Below are 16,975 nucleotides of genomic sequence, written 5' to 3'. Positions count from 1 at the left end.
TATTGCCCCTAAATAATTAAGACAGCATTGAAAACTGTAGATGGTCAACAGCCAATAAACATTTCAGAAGTTTAAGTTGCATCTCTCTGTCAAACTTGCTGTCATCACAGTTTCTCGTAATTCAGCTTCTTCCTGCCCACTTTTTATTTCACCTCTTGCTTTCTACATTCCTTTCTGCTCATTTCTTTTATCTTATTTTTCATTACTTATTCTTGACTTTTTTCTGCTTCTTACATTTCTTTTTTTTTTTTTTCAATTTCCATTTATTTGGCCAAAAATTTGGATTAAAAAATGGGCAATTTTAGAATTTAGGGTGCTTATTCATGCAGTTTATGGTGTTTTGTGGCTCCAGTAATTAATTTTTTAAAAAGAAAAGTGTATGTATTACATGTCTACTACTTAGTGAATTTTCATTTTCAAATTGGACATGTCTATAAAGTCATCATCCAAATCAAGAACCAGATCATTAGCACTCAGAAGCCCCCCACTAATTCCCTTCTAGTTCATTATCCTATAGGAGTGAATACTATTTTAACATCTAACACAAAGTTAATTTTCCCTGTTTCTCTATTTTAAGATAAATATTTAGAATTATAAATACTATGCTCTTTGTGCGTGGCTTTTTTTGCTCCAAATTATCTTGTGTGAGATTTATACTGTTGTTGCATGCACTTGAGCTTATGCATCACCAGTCCTGTTTTAGTACTTCGATATCCATTGTGTGAATATACCACAATTAATTACCTATTCTACTGATTAACATTTGAGGTGTTGCTAGTGTTAAGCAATTATAAGTAAAGCTATAATGAACATTCTGGTCACATTTTTTAATGAGCATGTGTATACATTTTTTGTTGTTGTTGGACGTATTCTTAGAGTACAGTTGCTATGCCAGAGTATATATATTTTTCACTTTAGCAGATACTTCTCATTTTCCGCACTTGGGTTATCAGTAGATACTAGCAGTATTTGAGTTTTCATTGCTGTACATCTTCACTAACTTTTATATTGTCAGTATTGTAAAATTTTAGTCATTCTTATAGGTGTTTAGTGATTATTCCATTTTGACTTTGATTTGATTTCCATGGTAACTAGTGCAGTTGAGCATCTTATTCATGTTTATTGCCTACTTGGATTCCTTCATGGTAAATTTGTTCAAGTCTTTTGTGTAATTTTTTAAGAAATGAAATTATCTGCCTTTTTCTAATTAAATTGTGAGAATGTTTTATATAACTAGGTAACAATTTTTCATATATATATATAAGAATATATTTGCCATATATATGTATATGATAAATATCTTCTCTCTCTGAGTTTTATTATTTTTCTCCTACTGGTATTGATATCTTTTGTAAAACAAAATTTAAGGATTTTATATAGCCCAATGTATTCCATGTTTTTCCCTTTGATTTTAAGTGCTATGATATAAGATATCTTTCTCAAGTCCTGAAGGTGTTTCTCCGTATATAACTTTCTAAAAGATTTTTGTTTCAGTTTTCACTTTTAGATTTGCAGTTTACCTGGAGTTGATTTTTATGTGTGGGGATAGGTAGCGGTCCAGACCCATTATTTTCTCATATATGAATGTGTACTTGACCTAATGCCATTTACTGAAGAGAGCGTCTTTGCCCCTGCATTTCAGTGTCGCTTTTACCATGAATAGCGTGACTGTGTAAGTTGGTCAGTTTCACTAATCTCCATTCTTAGATGGTCTACACTAACATCACTACGATGTGTTAGATATAATAGCTTTATAATAGATGTTGCTGTTAATAATGATAGTTTTATTTCTTCTTTTTTTATTCTTATATCTTATTCCTTATTTTTACCTTGATACACTGCCTAGAATTTTGATTATAGTGTTAAATAGAAGTGGTAATAACAAATACTTTTCTCTAGCTGCCGTCCTTGGGGAGAGCAGCCATTATTTTACCATTGAGTGAGACTTTGCTATAGACTTTTTTGTAAATACCCTTCTTGGATTATTCCTAATTGGCTAATAGTTTTTTTTTTCTTTTAACTATTCATAGATACTGAATTTTATCAAGTGCTTTTTCTGTATCTGTTAACATAATCATGTTAATTTTTACCCTTTTTTCTATTAATGTGATTGTTATTTGATTATTAAGCAATCTTTGTATTCCTGGCAGAGATGGGGGAGGCACCTACTTTGTTGTGCTGTATTAGCTTTTTTTTTTTTAATGTATTACTGGATTTGATCTGCTGATACTTTGTTAAGAATTTTTGTACCTGTGTTCATGAGAGAGATTTGTTTGTACTTCTCTGTTGTTGAAATACCCGGAAATAACATCAAAGTTTTGGTGGTCTTAAAAAGAACTGGGAAATATTTCCTTTTTCAATTCTCTGTGTTTGTGTAAACTGGTGTTATTTCTTCCTTAAATGTTTGGAAGAATTTGCTAATAAACGTTTTTAGGCCAAGATTTTCTTTGTGGGAAGAATTTTAAATCAGATTTAGTTTCTTTAATAGATAGATTCTTCATATTTTCTGTTTCTTCTGTCAGCTTTGATAGACTGTATTTTTTGAGGAATTTGTCCACTTAATATGAATTTTTCAAATTTTTTATGTCTATGGCATCTGAAAGGGTACCCCTTGATACTGGTAATTGGATTTCCCTCGATTTCTTCAGCAGTCTCAGGATTTTCAATTTATAAATATTTTTAAAGGACCAACCTTTAGCTCTTATTTTTATTCTATCATAGATTTGTATATAATTTTAGTGATTTCTTCTGTCTATATTATTTCCTTTTATAAGTTTCTTTGAGTTTTATTTGCTGTTGATTTCTAACTTTATAAGGAGGATTTTTTTAAAGATTTAAGTCATCCTTTGCTTCTAATACATTAAATGACCATCTAAGCACTACTTTATCGGCATCCCACACATCTTTGATATGTTCTATATTCTTATCATTCCATAAAGTATTTCCTAATTTCCATTTAAATTTCTCCTTTGATCACTCATTATTTAGAAGTGTTTTGTTAGTTTCAAGCAGCAGGTGATTTTCTAGTTATCTTTTTGTTTTGGGTTTTATCTTCCATTGTTGTCAGAGAACATATTATGAATTATTTCAATCTCTTGAATTTATTGAGGCTGTCTTATGACCACCTTATGATGAGTTTGGTAAATATGCCACGTGCACTTGAAAAGAATGTGAATTCTGATGTCGTTGGGTATGGTGGTGTCCTGTGTATGTCAGATCAAGTTTATTATATTCTCATCTTACTGATATATTTTGTTTTTGGTCTGCTTATTCTGTCACTTATTCGATGAGTATTAAAGTTTCTAGTATTCTTTTACATTTCTGTTTTTGTTTGTTTCATTTTTCTCTTTGCATATTTTGGAGCTTTGTTATTGAATATATATACATGCTTAGGATTGCTTTATCTTCCTATCCAGTTGACACTTTTGTCATTGTCATAGTCCATTCAAGCTCCTATAACAAAATACCGTGACTGGATGCCTTAAATTGTAAATATTAATAAGTCATGGTTCTGGAGGCTGGGAAGTCCAAGATCAGGGTTCTTGCAGATTCAATGTGGAAGGGGCAAGAGGGCTTTCTGGGTTCGGTTTTATAAGGGCACTAGTCCCATTCATGAAGGCTCTACCCTCATAATCTAATCATCTTCCAAAGGCCCAACCTCTTAATACTATCATATTGAAGGTTAGGATTTCGGCATGCAAATTTGAGGGAGACATAAGCATTCAGTCTATAGTAATGAATATACAGTGTCCTTTTTTATCTCTAATGATTCATTCTCCATTATGGTTTGAGTTTGCATGGAACACTTTTTCCTTTCCTCATCTCTCCACTGTCTTCCACACACAGTGTGCCCCTAAGTGGCGCCAACCTGGTTGAGGAGGGACAGCCTTTAAACCTCTGCTTGACACGTGATCTCCAGGTCTAGGTGGGGCCAAACAGTACTGTATTCTTCTGCCTCCGCATCCCTGAGGCTCCCGGCCTGTGCTGCTTTGCACAGCCTTTGTTTGATCTACTTCGTGTCCACATACCTTTCTTTTTTGCCTTCGCTGGTTTTCTTCCCCTAGTCCGGCACATGTGGGATCTCAGCCCTCAGGCAGTGAACTCCTTAGGGACAGGTCCCCAGTAAATGTGAAGAGTTCTTGTGCCCCACTCCCGGGTATTTTCTTGTTTATGATCTTTCTGTGTCCTTATGTTTGTCATCTCACTGTTAGTTTTTCTATACCATCTAAGTGTTTTATGTTCCTTATTCTCCTTGGCTTCTTTTGAGTTGTTGAGGTTACTTTTAAAGATTCGCTCCTTCTATTAACTTATTAATTATACATTCTTCTACTTTTTTTTTTTTTTTTGCTCATGCTCTGAGAGCATTTTTTCTTGACTTAGGGTCTAATGCAAACTAACTCTCTAACAGAATATACTTCTTCAACACTGCTGAAACAGTAGAATAGTTTGACTCCATTTGAATTTTGTCACGTAGTTTCTCTGCATCTGTCTCCCTCCTGCCTTCTAATTTCTCATCATCTGTCTTAGGCCTGCATGTATTTTAAACTTCACAGATTTTACGGTTTTACCATTTTGTACAGTTGATATTAATTTATATTCATCCCCAAATTTACTTTTTTCCTTTTTTTTTTTTCATTTTTTATCTGCGCTAAGAATTCAGTTTATTCTTTCTTTCAGTGCAGGCCAGCTAATGGACTCAGATTTTGTTGTGTTAAAATGCCTTTACCTTCATTTTTGAAGCATGTTTGCTAATATATAATTTTAGGTTGCAGGAAGTCGTATTAATACAATTGTCTTCTGGGTTCCATCATTTTTTAATCCCAACTGTAATCTTATTTCTGTGCCTTTGAAGTATCTATTGTCTTTTTTCCCCCTTTGCCTGCTCTTTAGATTTTCCGTTTATCTTTGGTTCAGTATTTTATCATGCTGTGCCTAAATACAGCTTTGTTGGAATCCACTCTGCTCAGAGTTTACTGATTGATATCATTTATCACTTGTGGAAAATTCTTACTTGTTATTGCTTTGAATATGGCTTCTTCATCATCCTCTCCTGTTTTTCTAGATATTTATAATTTCACAAACTTTTGAGTTTGTCCACATGTTTCTTATGATTTTTCCCTGATGTTGTTTTTTTTTTCATTATGCTTTGGTTTGGATATTTATAATGATTTTTCTTCTGGTTCACTAATCATGCCTTCCTTTGCATCCAGTATGTTTTTTTAGATACATCCATTGAATTCCTAATTTCAGGCAATATATTTTTCAGTTCCATAGTGCCTGTTTTTTTTTTAATCAATTTCAATTCTCTGTAGAAAGTCTTCATTTTTAAAAATTATTTTGTCCTTTCCCTTTTTCTCTTGAGCATATTAATCATAGTTATTTAAAGTCCTTATGTGTTAACTCCAGTATACATCATCTGTGGGTCTGCTTCTGTTTTCTATGTTTTCTCTTGGATACTGAGCTTCCCTGGTGGCTCAGATGGTAAAGCGTCTGCCTGCAATGCGTGAGACCTGGGTTTGATCCCTGGGTTGGGAAGATCTCCTGGAGAAGGAAACAGCAACCCACTCCAGTACTCTTGCCTGGAGAATCCAACAGATGGAGGAGCATGGTAGGCTACAGCCCATGGGGTTGCAAAGAGTCGGACACGACTGAGCGACTTCACTTGAGCATCTTTCACTTTCACATTGGTCATATGGTCTTGTCTCTTTTATGTATAGTAACTTTTTTGTTATATGTTGGACATTGTATGTAAAATTTCAGAGTTGTGTCTTCAACTAGAGAGGGTTTTCTCTTTCTACTCTTAGGCAGAGTGGACGACTAATTTCAACTAATCTAAGTCAGATCTGTGTTGTAGTTTTGGTAAGACCCTATCTCATATTTGCCCAGTTCCTAGGATGTGGCCTTCCAGGTGTTTCAAATTGAGAGCCTGGCAGATATTTGCCTTGTTAGCCCTTGAGAATTTGAGGAGAGTCAGTTTTGCCTTTCAGAGGTTTTCAGCTTAGTCCTTTAGCCTTCTGACTCATGCAATTTCAAATTTTGGCGAATGTCTTGAGGGAGAGACTGGCCATGCGGTTGAGGCCTCTGAAGTCTCCTAGTTTTGTTACTCCAGCTCCATGTAAACACCAGAATCTCTGCTGGCTTCTCTCTCCCCTAGTAAGGGCCTTCTGCCAGGGTCCATGCCTGGATTGTCAACTTCTAGATATGCCCAGAATTGGTAAGAGACCCCAGGTGAAAAGTGGCTGTAGGCATAAAATCACCATGCCCTCCAGGGCTTCCTCCTTGAGTGCTTTGTTTCAGGCGCTTCCCTCTGGTGAGTCCTTGTTTGCTGAAACAAGACTGAGAGGTTTCACTCCTTTAGCCTTTCCCACTGGCCATGTGTTTGAGGCTGCTTTTATCACGTAACCCCGCACAACCACTAAAAATTTTTCTGGTTACTCTTTCTCCCAATGGTGAACTTCTGCCTTTGTCCCCTTTTCATATCCTGATCAGAAAATGTCCCCAGACACTGAAACAGCTGCCAGTCGTATCAGCTTACCCCAGATTGATTCTCCCTCTCTGGACTTTTAGTCCATCTACTCTCCATTGTTTTTGTACTTTTCTGATGCCTTTAAAAATAAGGTTTTACAATTTATTTGGCTTTTTCAAGTTGTTTTTTACCAGAAACATTGACCTGCAACATTCCTGCTGCATTCTACCCAGAAACAGAAATTACAGTTATAAACGATTTGAGTGATACATGTTCCACTTAGAAAATACCTAGATAAAATTACTTTTTTGTCTTTCGCTCTCATTTTTTTCTTTCTGTGTTGTTGGTCCTTGTTAGGGAAAACAAAGAAAGCTACCTCACCCTATTTTAATGCATTAGTAAATGAAGCATTTACTCTCAGAGTATAGTCTGCTATTGTTTGGCATTTTCTTTGATTATCCTTGAAGTGTCTTTGTGAACAGAGATAAATAAGCATGGATCATGAACATTAGATTATCTGTAAATATAGTGTTTATTGTTGAGCATATTGTTACAGGAACAATTAATTATCACATTGATAACATTGATTTTCTTCCATGCATGTGGTTTCAGATGATAATGAAGACACTAATGGTGACGGTGTTCATGAAATAACAAGCCATGATAGTCCAGTTTATCCCAAATGTTTGCTTGATGATGACCTTGTCCTGGGAGTTTACATTCACCGAACTGATCGCCTTAAGTCAGATTTTATGATTTCTCACCCAATGGTCAAAATTCATGTGGTTGATGAGAATACTGGTCAATATGTCAAGAAAGATGATAGGTAATTTTTAAAATTATACAGCCAATCCTTGAAATTGAAACTGTCTATAGTAGAAGTCCTTTTTCTGCCACTGTCAGTCATTCCTTGAAAGCTCAGTTGGTAAGGAATCCTCCTACAATGCAGGAGACCCAGCTTCAATTCCTGGGTCGGGAAGATCCACTGGAGAAGGGAAGGACTATTCATACCAGTATTCTTGGACTTCCCTTGTGGCTCAGATGGTAAAGAATCCGCCTGCAATGCAATAGAGCTGGGTTCGATCCCTGGGTTGGGAAGATTCCCCTGGAGAAGGGAAAGACTATCCACTCTGGTATTCTGGCCTGGAGAATTCCTTGGACTGTATGTATACTCCGTGGGGTTGCAAAAAGTCAGACATGACTGACTGAGTGACTGTCACTTTCAATTTTCATACTAATTGTAGGTGTTCTTCAACTATTGATATTGATCAATATGTTTTATAGAAGAAATTAAGTGACTGTGCTAATTGAATAATTCATTTTAAGTGGAGGGGAGTTGAGGGAGTTTTGCTGAAGCTTAATGACTAATTTAAGATATTTAGGTTGCATTGTAAGTCATCTCATGTTACACTGTAAATCCTTTAGTTGTCTAAGCTCATATTTTCATATATATTTTCTTTTGAATGTAAAGTATTGTCTGTCCATCAAGTGAGGCAGATGTCTTTAATTTTTCCTAGTATTAATTTTGTAGCTAATACATGCTTAAGGCCCAAATACAAAGTATTAATAAATGACTGTACTAGAATTCAAAAAATTATTTGCCTGGAAAAATGGCAGAAATTGGAAACAAGAAAATTATCAAAAAGGTTATTCACTTATTCATTTGTCTTGGAGCATAAAAAGAAAATATAACAAACCTTGAAGTACATACAATCCTATTGTACTCAAATTTTGTTAGTTAAATCTAATGTACTAACTTATCACAAACTCATTTAATATTCTGAAGGTTTTACTTTATTCTAGCTTTATATACTGAAGGACAAATCATACCTCTCACTTTATATTTAAAATAATAAAATAATTCTTTGAAACTGAGAGTATATACATGCAAAATGAACTGAGACACTACTACTTTTCAGCCTCATAAAATTTGTAGCTTTCTGGATACATAAAATATGTTTTCCTTATGTATCATGGCTATTTATTGTTTCTGATCACCTCAACTTGAACACTAGTTTTATTTTTTTCTCACCTTCTCAAAATTACAAAGAACTGTGTTAATGGCAGTATCTTTTTTGAACAGTGAACGGCCTGTTTCATCTTACTATGAAAAAGAGAATGTGGATTATATTCTTCCTATTATGACCCAGCCATATGATTTTAAACAGTTAAAATCAAGGCTTCCAGAGTGGGAAGAACAAATTATATTTAATGAAAACTTTCCCTATTTGCTTCGAGATTTTGATGAGAGCCCTAAAGTCATCCTGTTCTTTGAGGTATGAATTGAATAGAGCATAAGTTTTAATTAATATTTTAATAGCACAAATATAAGTTTTTATTTTGGGGCTTCCCAGGCACTAGTGGTAAAGAACCTGCCTGCCAGCACAGGAGATTTAAGAGATCAGAGTTCGATCCCTAGGTCAGGAAGATCCCCTGAAGCAGGACATGGCAACTCACTTCAGTATTCTTGCCTAGAGAATCCCATGGACAGAGGAGCCTGGGAGGTTACAGTCCATAGGGTAACAGAGAGTCAGACACAGTTGAAGAAACTTAGCACACAAGCTATTATTTTAGTAGATTAGTAATACAAAAAAGTGGTGTGAGAATTTGAGGACAACTTGCTAATATCCATCAGAAGTCCTTAAAGCTGTTATTCCAACTTTTGGTATTTTTCTAAAGGATAAATGGCAAGTACTCAAAGATGTGTATATAAGGATATTTATTTAAGCACTGTTTATAATAGCAGAAATTTTAAGGAAATAGGTCTCTTCAATTAGCAAGAGGTTTGGTTAAATTATGATTTTTATTAAATTTACGTGATGATATACATATATATATATTGACTTGAGCTATCCACTACATATTATATGAAAGTAGCTTGCAAAATAGTGTTGGAATACATAGAACAAGATTTAAATACCTGTAAACTTGATGTTAATGTTTGTCAGCTATGAGTCTAGGTTACAAGTTGTTTTTACTTTGTTATATATTTTTCTTATACTGTTAGTGTTTTTTTAATTGGGAATGTATTACATTGAAGACAAGTTTTAAGTATATAAGAAATACGAATAAATTGGAGTATGTATTATTTTTTAAGCAGTCTTCTATAGATTTGTTACCTCAGCAGACCCTTTGATAAGCACCAGTAGGTTCAAAGTGGTAGTCTCTGACAAGTACCTAGAATACATGTAATCTCCGTGGCTGGTTGTTTGGAAATCCATGAAGTTTAATATCCAAACAAGATGGAGATATGAAAGAAAATCTTTTGAGAAGCCTAATAAAAACATATATCTAAAGAGAAAATACCCAACTTAGGAAGTTGATCCAAGGAAGAACCTGTGGATAAGGCCATGAGTTTATTAAACAAAGAAGTCTTTGAAGTCTGTCCTCATAAATTCAAATATGAGCAAAGCCTAAGAATACTATGCCTGAAATATTTTTGCCAGGACTATATTTGAGATAATACTTTGTCTTGAGTTTTAAATAACTCTTAAAAGATTTATTGATAAAAGATAAAGTGATCAGAAACAGACGTTACTAACTGGATGAGTTAAAAGTGAGCAAGATGAGATAAAAATGTTTTTCTTCTAATCGAGGGTTTTTAAAATTTTAGTAATATTAGAAAATATTAAATTTTAGATAACTTAGTATACTGTGAAATAATTTATTATGCTTACTTACAGATTCTTGATTTCTTAAGCATGGAAGAAATTAAGAATAACTCTGAAATTCGAAACCAAGAATGTGGCTTCCGGAAAATTGCCTGGGCATTTCTTAAGGTATGTTTTTCAAATCTTCAAATGTTATAGGTTATTTTTTTTTTTCAACTCAGTTTGGTGTCATATAAGGAGTTAGGATAAGGAGGTAAGATTGCCATGGTGAAGAGGTATTAATTCAAAGTCAAATGATACTCGTTCAGATTCTTAGATACTTGTTCAGTGCTTAAATGTGTGCCAGATACACTTTGTGCTCTGAGGACCCCAGCATTGAAAAGAGACACACACAACCCTGTACACATTTATTCAACTCAACAGATTATTTATTGAACCCTTTCTATGTGCCAGCCACTGTTGTATTCAGTGAACAAAGAAGATAAACTCCTTGACCTCATGGCCTTCATATTCTAGCAAGAAAAACAGGCATAAAACAGTTGATCATAGAGCTTAGCATTTATTATAATTTTTATGAATACTGTCAAGATGATGAAAGCATCTGTGGTATCAGGTAAAGGTCTCCTACAGAAAGGACATTGAACCTGATCATGAGCTGGATGGCAGAAATGAGGAAGAGAGAGTTCTCGGTTGGGTGCAGGGTATGCAAAGACCCTGATGTTGGAAGGAGTGAGGAATACCTCAATATCTGAAAGAAGGCCACTGAGAACGAAGGACAGAGACTGAGGGAGAAAACGGTGCCTGAAGAGCTTGCTGAGGTAGCCAGGGCCTTGATTACACAAGGTCTTCGAGCCCACGCTGTTACAGCAACTAGCCACCATTATAGACTTGAAAGAGTAATGGAAGCCGTTTAACGATTTTAAACAAAGGCATGAAATAATCTGATTTATTTTTTATAAAGCTAACTTTGCTGGGTAGAGAATGAATTAGAGAGGTCAGAAATGTAGATACTGGAAATCAAAGTAGGAAATTCCTGCTACAGTCTAGGTATAAAATGATGGTATCTTTGACTCAGATGTCTCAACAGAGATGAAAGATGTGGATAGATTGATGTTTAAAAAGGGTGTAAATTTTAATTTCGTAATTTTTTTATTTCTGACTTCAAATATAAATTTGAGTTCTAAGAAGTCTTGAGTAATTCACCTGTTTTGTGTTATCTTATAAAACTTTTCCATTTGTGCATCCATTCATTCAACAAATATTTACTAAGTGTCTGTGAAACGCCAGGCACTGTTAAATATAGGATATTTGTAGATAAATTAGATGTTGTCCTGGCCCTCCAGTTCAGTTTCTACGTAAATGTATTGCCTGTATGATTATGTGCTGTGGAGCAGATTCTGTGAAAACCCAGATGACACACTTAATCCATGCTGAAGTTTAGAGGCTTTAGAAGAGGTGCCGTCTGCTTGCTGAATGGCAGCAGATTTACTGCCGTAAGGAATCATTAATTCTAGAGTGGTTTTAGAATCCCTCAGTCCATTGTGCCTTCTAAAATCTCCCTTCTATAACCTCTTATCACTTTTTCTAGACCCCATCTCATACAAAATCAAATAAATAAATAAAAACGAAAGACCAAAATGGATCCCATTCACAGAGTGAATGAACATTGCCACCTTGTGGTCTTATCAGAAACTGCTTTCATTACTTGTATGCCACGGCCTGTGCAAAACTGCCATATTTACTGTCAATTGCACTTAGGAAACAATGTATTTCACATTTTTATCTTCTAAGTGTCATACAGATTTTTATTTATTTATTCATGCAATCAGAAGTAAAGGATACATTATTGTAAACATATATAGCTTTCATTAGACTAAGTTTTCAAGTCACTGGCAAATCTTTTTGGCCAATTTGTTGAACATGTTTTAGTCTGTATTTTACCAAATCTCTTTGCATTTAATATATTACTCTTGAAACTCTCTGTAATATCATTCCCTGCATATGAATGGTGTACAGAAAGTCCTCCATGAGTATCTACTGAGGGAATTAATAAATATATGGAAACTGACTAAAAAAACCTTATCTTCAAGAAAGTGACATGAATCAGATTACAATCCACTTGTTTTAATACCTGTACCATTGGTTCTAGGAATGTTCTAGGTAATTATGAAGTTATCATAGTGGTCCAAATGAACCCCAAAGAACTTTATTCAGATATAAATGAGACTTTATCATAATTCTCAGGTAGAGGCACTTTTGATTCTTTAAGCACATGTGTATGACTCATCTGTTAAACTACAAAATAATAAAACCTTATTTATTCACGTTTCACATTATATGTTTTGTAATCATAATGGCAGGACTCGGCTGAATCTTAGTTGTTTACTCATACTAAGCAGCATACTTGTATAAACTAAATTGGCTAGTGAATATTAAAACAACTTATGGAAAGTATGACTTAGAATCTGGGGAATAAGTAACCTTCTAAAAATGATATTATTGCCTTATGATAAGCTTCAGTCAGATGGTACAGTTTATGAAAGGAATCATGAGTGCTTAATATTTAATGACTGAACATATCAATTGCTCAGTTTGAAACTGTTTTTTTAATCCCTCTGTTTCATAATGTCACCTCTCAGCTTATAACCTCCATTGACTTTACATCCTCTCCTACAGGGGCAGGGAAAAGATGAGTTGTATTTTTGCTAACTTTTGTTTCTTTATTGATACCTTGTTCCGTGCAAATCTGGGTTTTGCCTCAGCTAATAAAGCTTCTATTTGCCAAATTATTGAACATTCCCTAGTTCTTGACCAGTCATACTTATGTGTGTAATACCATGCTCTTGAAGCTCTTGATACTTTGGTTTTTCTTGACATCGTTTTTCCTGATTTTCTTTCTCCTGTTCCTTCGGTTTCATTCCTGGTCTTCCATCTATCTCTTTAATATCAATCCTGCTCATGATTTCATCTTTAATCCACTTCTCTTAGACCCGCTTTTCTTGCATATGCTTCAAAATTCAGACATTTCAGCTTGTGTGACCCATAGCTATCTGACTCCCCCAAACTGAACATCCTCCCTAAATCACTTACATCTTCCCTATCTGCTACCTCATTTGGTAGCACCACCCTCTGCCCAGTCTCCCAGGCTTACAGTCTTAGAGCTGCCCTATCTCTTTTGGTAGCTACAAGTCATATGTGGCTGTTTGAATTCAAATTAATGAGCTAAAATTAAATGTAATTAAAATTTGATTTCCACAGTTGCACTAGCCCCACTTCAAGTGCTCGACGGCCATAAGTGACTAGTGGACACTGTATTGCATGGCACAAGTTGAGAGCATGCCTGTCATCACAGAAAGTTCTGTCGGACAGCACTGTGTTAAGCATCTTTCTTGTCTCTTCCCTGTTTACTTTCCAATTTGCACGATCAGTAACAGTTATTAAATGTTCCCTGTACTCTGTCCCTTCCTACTCTTCCAGTTTGTCACCTCCATGTTCTGCCTGAACTGCTGCAGAAGCTCTCAACTGTCTACTAATTTGTAAAGGACACAAAGTTTAACTGAGGTATTTTCTACTTAACAGTCACAGTCTAGTGAAAGGGAACCTAATTTTGAGTTGGTGACATAATTTTTCTCCTAAGAATGTCCACTTATTTAGCTTAAACATATGTTGTCTTGTTTAATAGTTTTTTTTAAATTGAATAGACCTTTTTAAGAAGGTGGACCAAAACATTTTAAAAACATAATATGGAGCTCTCTTTTAGAATAATTTTGACTTTTTGAAAGTTTAACCATGAAATTTTACCAGTAAAAATACTGAGGTTGGACAAATGGGAAATTTGTTTCTGTGTTTAAATAATATGCACTTTAATCTTTATCAGTATTATTACAAACAAATGTGTGTTGATCACCTTATTTGTGCAAAGTAACACCTGCCACAGTAATGTTAATACTTTACCAATTGTCTGAAGTTGTATAGGGGAAAAGACAGCTCTTAGGCTGTCATTTGGGTTACCTTGTCAAACTGACCTGAAACTGTGCTTAACCAACTGTGTCAGTGTTCTTTTCTTTGCTTTACAAATCTGAGGAATTTCAGCATGCCATATTAATCTTTTTAAAATGAATTTTTGACTGTGTACTTGTGCTTTATCAGGTATCTTTTCAAAGAAGGTAACGTTTTATTTGAATTCTCATTTTAAGCTTCTAGGAGCCAATGGAAATGTAAACATCAATTCAAAACTTCGCTTGCAACTGTATTACCCACCTACTAAGCCTCGATCCCAGTCAAATGTCGTTGAGGTTTTTGAATGGTGGTCAAAATGTCCGAGAAATCATTATCCATCAACATTGTATGTAACTGTAAGAGGATTGAAAGTTCCAGAATGTGTAAGTTAATAGCACATGCAAAAAATATATCTTCTTTTGTTGAGATTAAAGGGTGGGTTATGGTTTCTATTTCTATACAGATAAAAAGTTTAGAATTATTTTGATTGATATCTGAAGTAGAAAGGAAACTTCAGAGATTATATATTAAGACTGTAATAGCTGATACTTAGAAGACATTTTAATGTATTTTAAGTCCTAAATATAGATTTCAATTTTAAGAATTTTTAAAAAAAATAATGCTAATCTTTAAATATTAAAGATAAAAGAATGACTTAATGTGTGGTGGTGGTTTATTCACTAAGTCGTGTCTGACTCTTGTGACCCCATGGACTGTAGCCCACCAGGCATCTCTATCCATGGGGTTCTCCAGGCAAGAATACTGGTGTGGGTTGCCATTTCCTTCTCCAGGGGATCTTCCCGACTCAGGAATTGAACCCAGGTCTTCTGCATTGCAGGCAGATGACTTAATGTGGAAATTGACAAATAGGACCAGACAGTAAATAGTTTAGGCTTTGCAGGCTGTGTAGTCTCTGTCGCAGCTACTCAGCCTAAGGTGAAAGTAGCTAGATACACATATGTAGATGATAACTAAACAGATGGTTTTGGATGTGTTTGAATAAAACTTTATTTGCAAAAATGTCATTGGGCTACATTTAGACCATAACTTGCAGACCCATGAATTATAGACACATTTTTTACACTATTATTCAAATAATCAACAAGTAATATTTCTACTTCTGTTGTATATAGATTAAAATTATGACTATCTTAGCAAACATTTGTCCTAAAATGAGGTGAAACTTTTGCTTTTGTCTCATTGCTGCAAAACATTTCAGGCCATTCTGCATATTCTATATTGATATAAACTGTGACCACAGTGTTGCTTTTCATTCATTTGAATGGAGTTAAATCTATTTTAAGAAATGGAGGATTTAAAAACATTAGGTCTTTATGTTATGATCTTAAAGCCAGAGATGCCATAGTGCAATGCCAGAGCCATAATATAACATCTGGTAGGTATTGGTGAAGAGGTAGAAACAAAAGGACAGAGTGACTAAAACTGTTTTGTTGGAGTTCTGTTTTAGCCTTTCCCTCTTTTAAGGCTTTTGGGTTTAGGACTATAATTTCAAGCAACTTTCATTTTATTTAAAGTGATAGTGAAAGTTGCTTAGTCATCTTCAACTCTGTGAATCCATGGACTATACAGCCCATGGAAATCTCCAAGCCAGAATCCTGGAGTGGGTAGCCTTTCCCTTCTCCAGGGGATCTTCCCAACCTGGGGATCGAACCCAGGTCTCCCACATTGCAGGTGGATTCTTTACCAGCTGAGCCACAAGAGAAGCCCAAGAATACTGGAGTGGGTAGCCTATCCCTTCTCCAGCAGACCTTGCCAACCCAAGAATTGAACTCGGGTCTTCTGTACTACAGGCGGATTCTTTACCAACTGAGCTATCAGGGAAGCTCATTCATTTTATTTTATTTAAATAGTGTACAAATAAAAGTAGGATTTTTTTCTGGATTACATTTTGAAACATTTTCATATTATACTGTTTGTTTCAATATTTTAAAAGCCATATATGCTAGAAGAGAGAAAAAGATTAACATGATACATACATTTTCTCATTTTCTGTACATACTTAGGTAAAGCCATCTTACCGTTCTATGATGGCTCTTCAGGAAGAAAAGGGTAAACCTGTGTACTGTGAGCGACACCATGAGCCAAGTTCAGTGGACACAGAGCCTGGATTAGAGGTTTCAAAGGAAGTGGTGAAGTGGAAACGGCTGCCTGGGCAGGTGAAGTGTTCACTGACACTGGATTCATTTAGATATTTATTTTTAAATGTGCGATCAGCTCCTAGGGTAAATAGCTTGCTACTTAAAGCTTTCAGGTTATTCTTGTTTTTAGCCATAATCTTGTCTGCCTATTAATTCATTTGGTAAATAATAATAGAGTGCCTAGCAGGTACATACAAATATTATCTTAAGTTCTTTGGGGATATGGAGAGTTTTATTAGTTTGCCAGAGCTGCCATAAGAAAGATCACAGACAGGTTGGCTTAATCAATAGAAATGTATTTTCTCATAATTCTGGAGGCTGTCAGTCCCAGATTAAGGGTTGAAAGGCTGGTTCATGCTGAGGCCTTTCTCCTTGGCTGGCAGATAGCTGCCATCTTGCTGCTTCTTTGCGGTCTTTTCTCTGTATGTACATCCCTGGTGTCTCATCTTCTTATTATTAGACTAGGCCTCTACCTAGCAACCTCATTTTAACTTAATCTGTTCTGTAAAGACCTTGGATCCAAATACTGTTACATTCTGAGGTACTGGGCTTAGGGCTTCAACATAGGAATTTGGGGGGACACGGTTCAGGCCATAAATCCAGTTTTTAGATTCATGAAATTCTCAGTCCTTGGCTTCTTCCTGAATCACATTTTGATAGAGACAGGTATATGTATATCCTTTTACCAGAAGTTGAGCAGTATTTAAGCTTTCACTAAAATTTTTTTGTACTTGACTATC

At 35.1% G+C, this 16,975-nt stretch overlaps 1 protein-coding gene across 11 annotated transcripts in view; it reads left to right on the top strand.

Moving 5' to 3' along the window:
* The window catches only part of AHI1 (Abelson helper integration site 1), a 228,815-nt gene that overhangs the window by 31,270 nt on the left and 180,570 nt on the right, over positions 1-16,975 (top strand). For all 11 annotated transcript variants that reach the window (XR_016038442.1, XR_016038443.1, XR_016038441.1 and 8 more), the window contains exons 7-11: positions 7,079-7,292; positions 8,550-8,742; positions 10,150-10,245; positions 14,274-14,459; positions 16,101-16,253. Coding sequence is in view for 7 of the 11 variants with exons in the window: in XM_088840772.1 (XP_088696898.1) it covers positions 7,079-7,292; positions 8,550-8,742; positions 10,150-10,245; positions 14,274-14,459; positions 16,101-16,253 (842 nt within the window). In the remaining 4 variants the exon portion in view is untranslated. The remainder of the gene's footprint in view (positions 1-7,078; positions 7,293-8,549; positions 8,743-10,149; positions 10,246-14,273; positions 14,460-16,100; positions 16,254-16,975) is intronic.

The sequence above is a fragment of the Moschus berezovskii genome, chromosome 10 (genome assembly GCF_049115385.1).
Source record: "Moschus berezovskii isolate FMDL1 chromosome 10, NW_MosBer_1.0, whole genome shotgun sequence".
Taxonomy (NCBI): Eukaryota; Metazoa; Chordata; class Mammalia; order Artiodactyla; family Moschidae; genus Moschus; species Moschus berezovskii.
Note: the sequence above shows the minus strand (reverse complement) of the source record. Positions and strands in the feature narration are given on the sequence as shown.